The 13565-nt window shown below is 54.2% G+C and overlaps 1 protein-coding gene across 1 annotated transcript; it reads left to right on the top strand.

Moving 5' to 3' along the window:
• The first annotated feature begins 214 nt into the window (after positions 1–214).
• On the top strand, positions 215–12008 carry LOC101016156. The gene is made up of 3 exons (XM_031665046.1): positions 215–1601; positions 7623–7738; positions 8916–12008. The coding sequence occupies exons 1-3, from the start codon at positions 1254–1256 to the stop codon at positions 9469–9471; spliced, it is 1020 nt and encodes a 339-aa protein (XP_031520906.1). The 5' UTR covers positions 215–1253; the 3' UTR covers positions 9472–12008.
• Positions 12009–13565: the final 1557 nt, after the last annotated feature.

The following is a 13565-nucleotide window of genomic DNA, read 5'->3' as shown; positions in this document are numbered from 1 at the left end:
AGATCGAGACCATCCTGGCTAACACGGTGAAACCCCGTCTCTACTAAAAAATACAAAGTATTAGCCAGGCGAGGGGGCGGGCGCCTGTAGTCCCAGCTACTCGGGAGGCTGAGGCAGGAGAATGGCGTAAACCTGGGAGGCGGAGCTTGCAGTGAGCTGAGATCCGGCCACTGCACTCCAGCCTGGGCAACAGAGCAAGACTCCGTCTCAAAAAAAAAAGAAGAATATAACATGTGCTAATGTCATACACCCTGAGTGCTTTTTCATATCTTCAGTGTGTTTCATCCACACAGCCACCTTAGGAGTGAAGGAAGTTAGGATATCCCTGTAAGTGAGATCATAGAACCTTAGATAAGTTATGCGGCTTGACCTCAGGTTGTGCAGGATTCAGATGGCAGGAGAGGCACTGAGTCAAGTTCTAGGTGAGTTCCATTTCCAGGAGTGCTCCCTTTATACCTCAACTGTTCCCCACTGGGGCATTCCTGGATTTAAAATTTTATTTCCAGCAATACATAATACATTTTCTGCCTCCTGTGAACAGGATATTCCTTGTAATGTTTCCTTGTTCTTTTCTTTTCTGCTTTCAACTTTCTCTGGCCCCTGTTGCCTGGCAGCTAGGAGGGTGGAGACCATCCTGGGGCTGGTTGACAAGGCACCTGGATCATGGGGATGTGGTGTCAGGCAGGGCAGGAAGTCACACCAGTAGATGTCAGGGTGGATGGGCCTTAGAGATCGCCAAGGCGGAACAACAGGCCTTTCTCCCCGTGAGCCCACTAAGGGGTGTGGACTTGTTCTAGAAGAAGTTGAGGACTCAGATTGCTGCCTGGGTGTGCATTGGACCCCAGGTCCCCTGGCAGGTGTTCTGGACTTGGGCTTCTCACCATTTCTTGGTTCCTGCTTCTGGCCATGTTCCCTAGTTGGTTGAGTAATGGGCTGAGCTAATAGAGGCAGTGAGTGGTAGAGCTGGGATCCACTCTATTCATTTATGATAGTAATGTTAGTTATGTTATTTTTCCATCACCCCTGGGTCTTGGTTCAGGATTCTTCTCATGGGGAATTTGTGGGGTCCAGTGTCTGCTGTCTTTGACTATTAGGTGGGGTCTGTTTGGGGGTCTGACCAGTGAGGCCCTCTGGCATTCAGAAGACGTCTTCCCCATTCTGGAGAATCCTGACCTTCCTGTGTCTGGTAACGGCTCTGGGCTGCTCTCCTGGTGGCTGACTCATGAACTTGTGTCTGGTTGCAGGACTGGTATATGCAGACTGACCTCCAGGGAGAGGCCCAGATCCGATCTGCAGAGGTCTCCCTTCTGGCTATCGTGGCTGCTATTCAGGTGGTGGAGAAGAAGATGGAACCCCAGGCTGCCTGGCTACAGAGCCTGGAGGGACGCACACGGACAGCCGAGGAGAAGCTGGCTGACTGCGAGAAGGTGGCTGTGAAGTTTGGGAACCAAACTGTTGCTCAGGCTGGAGGGCAAGTGGGCCATGTTGGGGACTCTGCTGCAGGAGTACGGGCTGCTGCAGAGGCAGCTGGAGAACATGCTGTGCAACAGAAACTTCTGGATCCTGTGGCTGCCCCAGGCAGCAAGGGCGAGGCCCCCAAGGTATAGGAGCTGGGTGTGGGTGGAGAGGCCCTGCCTGGATTCTGTAGGGTTACCATATGCATAGCGGAAGGAGCCCCCTGGCTCCCAAAGCCTGACCTCTGGGCATCCAAGGCAGTCACTAGTTGACTTTAAAGGGCTTGAAAAATGTCAGAAGAAATTGTGACACAGAAAAATGTCTGCTTTGGAGGATGGAATGGGGTTTGTTGGGAGAGAAATGGTTGTGCAGCAGTGGTTGTACATGATCTCTGAGAGTGAGGACTGGCACAAGTAGGAGATACGTGTGCCTGGGAGAGGGGAAGAGAACCCAGGAGCCCTGATCATGAATCCCCTTAGTCACTGGTTCTGCCCTTTAGCCGAAGGCGTTGTGATGGAGTTGAGTTTGCATTTGCTTAGTAGTTTGGCCTGCGATGCCCACTGCTTCGGGGGAAGGGAGAGGAGACTGGAGTTGGTTTTGGCTGCTCCCTGAAATGGTTGTTCCTCATGGTGGGTGCAGGCAACCTGTACTTCCAGGTGCCCGTGACTCCTGAAGACACGGTCGGGTATTTCTCAGAGCAGCAGGGTGGCGGCCTGGAGGACTCACAGAAGGAGCTCTACAAACGTGTTGTGAAGGGGAGCTGCGAGACCCTGAGCTCCCTGGGTAAGAGGCTGGTCTCTGGGGGCCTCCACACCTTGGTTTTACTCCTTTACTCAATCACACGAGACTTCTGAATCTCAGAGCAGGAAGCATGTAGAGATCATTTGTTCAGCCCTCTGTCTTCAGGCAGGTAGAGGGTATCCGTCATTCTCATTTTGAGGTTTTAGGTAATGAAATGCAGAGGTTATGTGACTTGCCCCAGGTCTCATGGAGTAAGTGAACTGGAATCTGCTCCTTGCTGTCCTGCCCTTTGCGTGGTACCAGAGGCAGCTCCTGCGTGCACGCCTGTGGCTTGCCAGCCTGTCTGCTCCTGGGGAGCTGGGGCCTCCCCTGGTTTACATCTGCATCCCTAGGACTCCCAAGCTGCACTCTGCACACTGAGTTCTCAGGTGATTCCTGCTGAGCAAAGATGGATGGACTGTAGGCCTGCTTTTTTTTTTTTTTGAGATGGAGTTTCGCTCTTGTTGCTCAGGCTGTAGTGCAATGGTGTGATCTCAGCTCACCACAACCTCTGCCTCCCAGGTTCAAGTGATTCTCCTGCCTCAGCCTCCCGAGTAGCTGGGATTACAGGCATGTACCACTAGGCCCTCCTCATTTTGTATTTTTAGTGGAGATGGGGTTTATCTATGTTGGTCAGGCTGGCCGTGAACTCCCAACCTCAGGTGTTCCGCTCGCCTCGGCCTCCCAACGTGCTGTGTGAGCCACCGTGCTCGGCCAGGCCTGCTTTTTTTTTTTTTTTTTTGAGGCGGAGTCTCGCTCAGTCGCCCAGGTTGGAGTGCAGTGGTGAGATCTTGGCTCACTGCAAGCTCCGCCTCCCGGGTTCACGCCATTCTCCTGCCTCAGCCTCTCAAGTAGCTGGGCCTATAGGTGCCCGCTGCCACGCCTGGCTAATTTTTTGTATTTTTAGTAGAGACGGGGTTTCACCGTGTTAGCCAGGATGGTCTCGATCTCCTGACCTCGTGATCTGCCCGTCTCGGCCTCCCAAAGTGCTGGGATTACAGGCGTGAGCCACCGCGCCAGGCCCTGGCCTGCTTTTAAGGATGCCCCAGGTCCAGAAAATGAGGGCCAGCCCTGGGAAGTTCGGTCCTTCAGGCAGGTGTGTGTCTTCATGTGAGATTTGATCAGACGTGGGTTTTTGTAGCTACCCTACTCCCAAGCTCTCCTGCGTGCACCTGGAATTCTCACTGCTTTGGGCAGGTGAGCAGTTGGCTTTTTGTCCACTCTCTCCCCTTGTTGGGAGGCTGAGGCCCAGAACACAGTGCCTTCCCTCCCTTTGCCTGGCTGCAGAGGTTCCTCCTTCAGAAGAGGGTCCCAGTGTGCTGTGGGAGGCAGGGTGACGAGGCTGTCCGGCCTCAGGTGGGGAAGGAGAAGCACGTGGAAGGAAGGGCAGCAGGAAGCCTGAGCCTGACCGCCAGGAATGGCCAGCCCGATTTTTGGGCCTGAGTTTCCTCATCTGTCTGGACTAGGTGACTTGTCTGTGTGGGCAATGGATGGGAACCCTTTCTCTTGGTCTCATGGCACTTACTTCTAGTCCACGAAAACTGAGAGGCCTTGCCCACCCTACTCTCCATGCCCCTCAACACATGCCTTGAAGAGGGAGTGAGTCCTGCTCCAAGCCTGGCGGAAAACCTTCCTTTCCAGGTCTGCAGAGGACAGCCCTGCCACTGGCCTTTTCCTCCCTACAGGCCGGGCCACCACCAAGCCAGATCTTCTGGTGCCAGTGGAGAAAGGACACCAGGCAGGCAGCTGCAGCCTGCCCAGTGCGGAGAGGGGCCAGAGCCCGGGCCCTGGTGAGTCCCTTAGGGTGTAGGCGGACCTGGGCCTCTCTACGTGCATCTGGTAAGGGCATCTGGTGTCAGGAGGCCCCCCTGGCGAAACAGAGGCAGAGGTGGGGGTGGGGGGAAGTGAACTGCTGGGCCTCACAGCTGGCGGTCAGGGCCAGACCTGGGTGTTCTGACACCCAGAGGACCTGGGCCATTTCCCACACTCCATGTCCCTTTGGAGCCATCGCTTGGCCTGAGACCACTCTGGAGGCTTAAGGGGAAGGGCAGAGGGCATAGCAGATACCAGGGAACCTGAGGCAGGCTGTCGTGGTGCGTGCAGGGTCCCGGGAGGAGCGACAGGCTGGCGGCCTCCGTGAGACCTGCCCTGACGCTGCGTCTGCTCCCAGGGCCCTTGGTGCCTGCATGTGTGTCCTCCTCGCTTTGCAGCCTAATTCCTGCTTCCTCTCCTTGGGTGAAGGGACTGAGTCTTGCTGTAATATCCCCCTCCCCCAGCACCTTACACAGTGCCTGGCATGTACTGGGATTATAAATAATAAATAATTATGAAATGAATGGTGAACCAGAATAGGAGCTCAGTTTTCTCCATTTTTCAAATAATAGCATTGGATCAGAATGCAGTTTTTTATTTTTTATTTTTCATTTTTTTAAGGCGAGAACCCTTTATTCCAGTGACAACCAGAATCATATAACATGGGGGACAGTGGGACTATTCTGGCTGAAGGACAGGAACCCTGGAGCTGGTTGCTCGGAACACAGCGGGTCATGCCAAGACACTGCTCCTTGCTTTCTAGATTCTTAGATTTGGGGAGGAAGGCTCCCCTGTGAAGCAGACTCTTTGAGTAGGTAAATTAAATCACAGTGAGCCTAGAGTGGGGAAGATGGTGGGAGTTGACAAGGGTACTGAGTGGCTGGCATGTAGGTCCAAGGCTGAAAGTGGCATTTCCAGGCACCTGCAGGGGACGGGGGCACCACAGAGAAAGCAGGGTTGCGTAAGGGGCGGGTGTGGCAGGATGCAGGTCACATAGCCTGAGCTGGGGAGCCCTGAGCGAGAGGCCAGCTGGGTGGAGTGTGGCTCTTGTGAGAGCTACTCCAGCACTGAGGGCTATTACAGCAGCAGCCTGGCCAACAGCTCCTCCCCTGTGGTGCAGGGAGGGGAGCTGGGCCCAGGCACTGCAGCCACCCCGGCTCTTGGACTGGCCCCCCACAGCAGGTGTGGGCAGGACTGGGGTATGTTCAGAGGCTGTGGCTGGTGCCACAGTCCCCAGGGCTGAGCAGCTCCTAGGGGGATGCAAAGCAGCAGGCAGGGCCTGGCCAAAGAGCCCCAGGCACGACTCTGCCATGAGGCTGGGCTTGCACCTGAAGGCAGCTCAAGGAAGTGTGGTGGGTGGAGGAATGAGGGCTGCTCAGGGGGGTTAGGGTTGCCCTGCGGTCTGGGTAGTCCTTGCCATTCTAGCAGTCACTTCTTGTTTTCCACTCTCTGTAAGCTTTTCCAGATTTCTCCAGGAGAGAGCTTTGTTTATCCCCAGGACTAGGCCTCACTCCTAAAAGCTGCTTCTAAACCCTTTGCGGGCAGGCCCCAGACGGTGTGGGTGCATGACTGCTTTATCTGTTGGATGTTTCCATAGACGGGCTGTTCCTGCCAGAATTCTAGAAGCAGTGTAAACGGGCTGCTCATTCATTAGGTCTGGGCGGGGTCTGGGCACTGAACTTTCAACACTTTCCTCCCGTGATTCTGGTGTCGTTAGTTTGAGGACCAAGGCTCAGAGATCCCTCTGAACAGAAAGTGACCCGCCTCTGGCCGTTGAAAGCGTTTGTGTTTTGATTATGCAAATAGATTCCTACACGAGTAAGTTCTTACTAAGCAATGTGGAGGTCATGGGCAAAGCTAAGCGGCTCCTGCTGGCCACTCGCCCAACCCTAGGCCCCTCCCAGGGTAGCCACTGTTATGATTTTGCTGCATAACCTTTCAGGCTATTTTCTCATGCATATACATACTTGTGTGTACTGTAGAAAAATACAAGGGTTAAGAACACACAGATATAGTCTACATATCTTCTGCAGTTTGCTGTTTTCACTCAACAATATGTCTTAAGGATCTTTTCGCGTTGATACATTTTGATCAACTTCCTCTCTGAAACGGTTTCCAGGGCCCTGGTTAATTGTGAAGGCAGCCTGGTGTGTGGCAGCCGGGCTGGGCTGGTGTCTTCAGAGTGGCTGTGTCAGAAGTGCCTCGTATATGACAGAAAGAAGTGGGCTGTGCCCTGGCTATAAAACCTGGCAGCATTGGGCGATTGGACAGCAGTTAGATATGGGTGACTTGGAATGTTCTCCATTCATTCATTTATTTAACAAAAAATGTGCCTACCCTGTGTCAAGCCTGGAGCAGGAAGAGGAGCAGTAACTATTCCCTGATCTTAAGATAGGCCTTAGAGGTGGGCACAGATTGGTGAGGTCGCCCAGTCCTTGAAGGACACCCACCTGAGGGCACTGTAGGATCTGTGGCTGCTGTAACAGAGACTGAAGAAGACAATGAAACCAAAACCGTAGCTTCCACGTGGCCGGGGATGGTCTTCCTCCCGACAGAGCAGCTCACAGGCCCAGGCTCCTTCCAGCCTATCGCTCCACCTTTCCTGGGGCCAGGCCTTGTTACTGTGGTTGGAGATGGCCCGCAACCATGCCCGTGGCCCTGTTGAAGGAAGCTGGGGCGGGGAGGGGGTGCCCTTTCCCTTTTCGTTTTAGTTGATGCCTTTCCCTTTAACCAAACACTTTGGTTTCTTTTTTTTGTTGTTGTTGAGACAGAGTCTCGCTTTGTCGCCCAGACTGGAGTGCAGTGGCCGGATCTCAGCTCACTACAAGCTCCGCCTCCCGGGTTTACGCCATTCTCCTGCCTCAGCCTCCCGAGTAGCTGGGACTACAGACGCCCGCCACCTCGCCCGGCTAGGTTTTTGTATTTTTTAGTAGAGACGGGGTTTCACCGTGTTAGCCAGGATGGTCTCGATCTCCTGACCTTGTGATCCGCCCGTCTCGGCCTCCCAAAGTGCTGGGATTACAGGCTTGAGTCACCGTGCCCGGCCCACTTTGGTTTCTTGTACATTTAGTACTTACTGTGCAATGTTTACTTTATAAACATTGACCCATTTAAGCTTATTCCAACTCTCAGTTTCCTCATATCATAGATGAAGAAACGGAGGCACAGAGAGGCGGAATCCAGTGTCAAAGATCCCATAGCTGGAGGAGGCAGCGCCCTCACATCCATTAGCCAGACCAGCCACAGGGCACATCTCCTTACAGGGAGACCTGGCAACAAGTCTAGAGTCTAGGTGGCCACATGCCCAGCAAGACACCAAGTGCTCTGTTAGTGTTGAAGCGGGGTGGATAGCATTGGAAGATGGCTGGTCATCCCCGTCACAGCTCACAGCCCATCATTTACAGGCCAAGCTCCCCTCGCTGCCATGTCACACGTCCCCAGGATGTGCTGTGCCTTTGCTGGTACCTACAGTTCTGTTGGGAGTCTCTTTGGGGTCGTGGTCCCAACAGAGGCTGTGAGAGGAAAGATGCCCCGTGATACCTGCTGCCCTCAGGGCCTCTTCCTCTTTCCCTTAGACGCAGGCCAGCTGGAAACACCCCAGGAGTTCCGGCCTGGATCAAGCAAGAGGCAGGGGCAAGTGGGAGGAGCCAGCAGGGCCCACAGGAGACCACTGTGGCACACCTGTGCTCAGGTAAGGCGTGCTGGGCTGTGTCTCCCCAGGCCTGTATCCCTGGGCCTTAGGAGACATGGCGTCCCCCGGGGGGCCTCCCAGCGCCTCTAGCAGGGCCTCCTCCTGCGCCAGGCTCCTGAGGGAAGGCAGTGCGCAGCCTTGGCTGTGTCTCTGCAGAATCTTGTGTGCTTGCTGCGTGGTGTCCTCCCATGCAGTTGTATGAAATCGTTCTTTTATTCCTGAACCTGTTTCCTGTTCATTTCATGAACTCGTCTGTAGGCAGCATGGTGCTGGGCGCCACAGGGGCTCATTAATGTGTGAGACACAGATTCCACTCAGGAGAGAGAAGACGAACACACAGTACACAGTGGGAAGGGGCACCGTTGTGTCTACAGCCAGAGAGCCCTTTCAGGATCTGATCCAAAAGACGGCCAGTATTCTTTTTTTTTTTTTTTTTTTGACACGGAGTCTTGCTCTGTCTCCCAGGCTGGAGTACAGTGGCCAGATCTCAGCTCACTGCAAGCTCCACCTCCTGGGTTCACGCCATTCTCCTGCCTCAGCCTCCCGAGTAGCTGGGACTACAGGCGCCCGCCACCTGTATTTTTTAGTAGAGACGGGGTTTCACCGTGTTAGCCAGGATGATCTCGATCTCCTGACTTCGTGATCCGCCTGTCTCGGCCTCCCAAAGTGCTGGGATTACAGGCTTGAGCCACCGTGCCCGGCCGACGGCCAGTATTCTAAAAGCACCTATGCTTACGAGGTGCAAATAGCTGAAGGTGTTCTTTCAACTGTAGTAAAAGGGGTGTCTTGGTGGCCACAGGCGGCCCGGATGAAGGTGCTGCTGGGGAAAATGTCACCACACTGGTCTTGGGAGGCTCCATGAGAGGGAGGTGGGACTTGAGAGGGGCTTAGAGCCTGGGTGAGAGGCAAAGAGGAGGCCAGAGGTGTTCTGGGTGGAGAGGACCCTCGGGCCGAGGCTCAGAGGTGGATGAACGGGGTAGCCTTAGGTGGAACAGCACAGGGTGGAACCCGGCAGAGGACAATGGGAGCTGAAGGAGGCTAGGCTAGAGCAGGGCCTTTAGTGATGCTCGAGCCCCGGGCTTCAGACTCCAGGAGAGCCAAGGGCGGGTGGCCTGGCTGCAGAGCCTGTGGCAGGGAGGCCTCACTCGCTGTACCCTTCTGTGTCCCTTCCCTGCAGAGACCTGTCTGAGCTGCAAAGAGGAGTCTGGAGGGAGGGTCCGAGGGACACAAGCCAGCCTGGGCTGCTGGAGGGGGGCCTGGCAAGGAGAGCTCTCGGGGAAGCACCTGTGGGGGTCTGCTTCCTGACCCCAGGGAGCGAGAGGTGGCCTTCTTCCCTCCAGGCCCTCCAAGCCAGGCTGAGCCAGCTGCTAGGGGCATGGAGCAGTGCCCACCTTGCGCCCAGTGGGGCCAGAGCTTCGGCTGGAAGGAGCTCAGCCCGCAGCAGGAGTGCGCGCATCATGCCCCACGGCCTTTCGCTAGTGCTCAGTGTCCCAAGAGCTTTCCGCACTGGGCCACCCCCACCAGCCACCGCCAGGCGCATGTGGCCCAGCGCACCTACACCGGCGCCAGATGCAGTAAGACCTTTGTCCACCAGTCGACGCTCACACCCACTACCGCACGCACATCGGGGAGAAGCCCTACGAGTGCGCCGAGTGCGCCAAGGTCTTCGGCGGCCGGCGGCCTGTCCACGCTGCTGGAGCACCGGCACACACACATCAGCGAGAATGAATTAGAGTCATTCATTGTGAGAATTATAAAGATGATCAATGACTTGGCTTTCTGACAAGTAATATTATGAATACATTAAGGGCGAGAAGCCCTTCCAGTGTGCGCAGTGCGACAAGCGCTTCACGCACCTGGCCAACCTGACCGTGCACCAGAGGATGCACTCGGGCGAGCGCGCCTTCCAGTGCGCCCAGTGCGGCAGGCAATTTGCGCAGAAGCCCGGCTTCCTGCGCCATCTGTGCGGCCACTCGCAGGAGAAGCGCTATCCTTGCAGCCGGTGTGGCGAGAGCTTTACCTGTCCCTCCTGGCTCATGTGTCACTAGGACAGCCATGCTGGTCATGCTTCTCCACCTTGCCTGGTTTGTGAGAGGGACTCCCCGATCGACGAGCCGCCCACGGGCCTCAGGGATGCAGTGCGGGGGAGCGCCACTAGTGATCCTTCTGCCGCATTCAGATTTGAGGGCACCGGTACAGAGCTGAGCCTCAGGAGGTGCCCTGGGGACAGGCAGCGGAGCAGTGGTGATCAGGAAGGTGTTGCGGGGAGTCCCTTGGACAGTTCTTTTTCTCCTGTGAAGATGGAGAATGTGGGTAGCACCCAGAGAGCTCCCTAAAGGGGCTCTGAGGGCACAGGGGCAGTTGGTGCCCCTTAAATCCAAGCAGCTCTCCTGGGGGTCACTTCTTGACCAGGTCGAAGTATTCTGGCCATGGTCATGGCTTTCCAAGGGAGGGCTGTTCTCCCAGGCACTGCGATTGCCCGCGGGGCTTCTCGTCGCAGGGAGGCATGCAGGGAGGCAGGGATGTGGCCGGGATAGAGGCCAGTCCCAAACACCTGAGCCTCACTGAGGGGAAGACCTGGGCTGGGAGATGGGGTGGGCAGGAGTGGCCGGCTTTGCCTTGTTCTATTAGGGGAGTGATTTTCAGAGACAAAGGTTCCAGTTAGGAGATGTGATTACTCAGTGCTTTGAAGGGATATCCAAGGTATTCACCCTTAGCCATAGCCGTTGGTTTCCTGGATACTGACTGTGAAGATTCTAAAGTGCTTCCTAGGGTGGGCAGTGGTGGCAGGAGGCCTTGGACGGAGTCCAGGCCAGGCCCAGCCTCCTGTTTAATAGGCTAAGCCCAAGCATCCCTCAGATGTGAATCCAATAGCCTTGGTGAGTTGTAAAATGTTTCATGGAAACTTTCACTGACTTCTGCCTCCCCCTTACCCCCTATTACCTGGGAAAGGCAGCTTTGTGGGACATGTGTCCCAGAAGGGCCTGGGCTGGCTGTGGCCCAGTGCTCAGGACCAGCCATCTTGGCTCTTACAGGGCACTGTCCAGTTGGTGTAGTATTTGCCTTCAAGCCGTTGTTGGAGCAGGCAGGCAAAGGGGGCTTTCTGAGGATCCAACCTGTGCTAGTCACTGGGATACAAAGAAGACTGAGGCCTGGTTCCTAGCTGTGGGGCTGAGAGGAGTATCTGACGTCAATGGTGGCACCTGGCAGAGGACACACAGACACCAGCAGGCAGCAAGGGCTGCAGTAAATGTTGCAGAAGCACCTAAAGGTTGAGCAGAAGGGAGGTAGGAAACCTGGACGTGGGCTGCCAGCAGCTGAGAAGCCCCCCTGAGATCCTGGTGACCCCACCACCATCTGAAGATTTAGGCCAATCACTAGGGCTTTTCAGGCAGGCCCTTATGGTGGCTCGCCAGTTTGGGACCCTCCCATTTTGATACATTAGTTCCCCCTCAGCTACTGGAGATCTCAGCCACAACTGGGCTCTAGCTGTGACCCAGACTCTGCCAGGATTCTCTAGATCCTCAGCTGTCAGATAATCCCGTGTCCCCCTCCTCCTCCCCACTAAACCCCCAGTGCTTGACATGAATGCATGTGTGCTTCCTAGGACTAGAGGCCGGTGCTGTCTCTATCATTGCCCTCGCTTTAAGGGACACACGAGCAGATGGTAGCAAGCCCTGGAGAGCAGCACTCGGGCAAGTGAGGTGGCTCTGGCACTGCCCTTGGACTTTCATGTTTGTAGCTTGAGTTGGTTTTTATTGGAAGCTCTGTGATTTACATAATCACTTACAACCTCTGTAAATAAGGAACCATGTATGAGGAATTGTAAATTTCCTCTCTCCCCCTTCTTATCCTGTCTGTGATCTTGTTTGTGATGCAGTAATGATATTCCACTCTAGGTTCCCATGATCAGGGGTGAAATATAGTGATTTCCACCTGTGCTTCCATTCTGAAGCTCTGAAAAGAAGCTTCATTTGATTGGATGGACTGAAGTCCAGGACAATGTCCCAAAGAAAGGCAGAGTCCAGGTGGGCTTGGAGGACCAAGGCCTGGATGGGCACTGGAGGGCAGAGGCCTCAGTATCAACGCCTGTAGGGCACAGGGCTATGTCAACACCTGGAGGGCAGAGACCTCAGTGTCAACGCCTGGAGGGCACAGGCCTCAGTGTCAACGCCTGGAGGGCAGACGCCTCAGTGTCCGCCACTGTGCCCTGCACGTGGAAAGCCCCTATGTTTGTGGAATGAATGAATAAAAATGTTTTCATAAGTGATGCAATTCTCAATTTTAATGTCATTGATCTGATAATGCAAATTTTAACAACACATCTTTACCATTTCCTGCCTTCAGTAATAGTTGTTAATACATTTCCAGTATTTCGTTGAATCTAAGATCCATTGATTGTAAGACACACCCTTATTTTCTACTTCACTAAGCAAGGGAAAAAATGTGTCAGTTTCACCATGACTCTTCTCAATGCGGGATGATAACTAGCTAGGTGGTGACGTGTAAGCCACTGTTACTATTCTTGACAATGTCAGATCAAGTGATTCATTTCTTTGTTGAGACAAGGAGTGGAGTGGCACAGTCACGACTCACTTTACCCTTGACCTCCCAGGGCTCAGGTGATCCTCCCACTTCAGCCTCTCGAGTAGCTGGGACTACAGGTGCACACCACCATACTGGGCTAATTTTTTTTTTTTTGGTAGAGACTCAGTTTCACCATGTTGCCCAAGCTGGTCTTGAACTCCTGGGCTCAGGCAATTTGCCCACCTCATCCTCCCAATGTGCTGGGATTATAGGAGTGAGCCACTGTGCCCAGCCAAATGATTCTTTTTTTTCTTTTTTTTTTTTTTTAGTCCTGAGATGGAGTCTTGCTTTGTCACCCAGGCTACAGTGCTGTGGCGTGGTCTCAGCTCACTGCAACTTCCACCTCCCGGGTTCAAACAATTCCGCCTCAGCCTCCTGAGTAGCTGGGATTACAGGCACATGCCACCACATCCAGCTAACTTTTGTATTTTTAGTAGAGACGTGTTTCACTTGAACTCCTGACCTTGTGATCCGCTTGCCTTGGCCTCCCAAAGTGTTGGGATTACAGGCGTGAGCCACCATGCCTGGCCAATGATTCATTTTTAACAAAGGTCCTAGAAGTGTAAAAATGAACCGAGAACAGCATTGGGTCCTATCAAGATGGGCTACCAATACATCATATCTTAGACAGCTCTTGAATTTGGAATCCCATCATTTCTGTTGGTACCAGGGAGCTCAGTTTTGTGACAGCAGCTCCCATCGTCAACCCCAGCTACAGACAAATCACCCTGAGACACCTGAGCCTCCCTCACCTTATAAGGTGAGGCACCTATTGCAGGGAGGAGCCTCTGGTCCTTTAGGTCCTCTGGTCTCATGTAGCCAATTTATTGATTAGGACCTGTTCTGGGTCTCCTTCCTAGAGCACAGTCCAGAGTCCTGGGGGAAGGCATCCACACCAGCACCCTCTCCAGCTCACATCCATCCTGTCCCTGACGATCCAGAGCCCCACGCTGCTCTGAGGGTAGCTGGCTCGGGGTTGTGGTTTCAGTTGTGTCCTCCCAAAGATATGCTCAAGTCCTCATTTTCAGTACCTGTAAATGTGAGCTAGGTTGGAAATAGGGGTTTTGCAGATATAATTAAGATGTAAGTTAAGATGAGGTCACACTGGAGTAGGATGGGCCCTTAATCCAGTATGGCTGGTGTCCATGTAAGAGGAGAATGCCATGTGAAGGGCACAGACGCAGAAGGACATCATGTGATGGTGGAGTGAGTTTGGAGGGACGTGTCTGCGGTCAAGGAA

The sequence above is a fragment of the Papio anubis genome, chromosome 4, assembly GCF_008728515.1.
Source record: "Papio anubis isolate 15944 chromosome 4, Panubis1.0, whole genome shotgun sequence".
Lineage (NCBI taxonomy): Eukaryota > Metazoa > Chordata > Mammalia > Primates > Cercopithecidae > Papio > Papio anubis.
The sequence above is the reverse complement of the archived record's forward strand: the minus strand, read 5'-3'. Positions and strand labels throughout refer to the sequence as shown.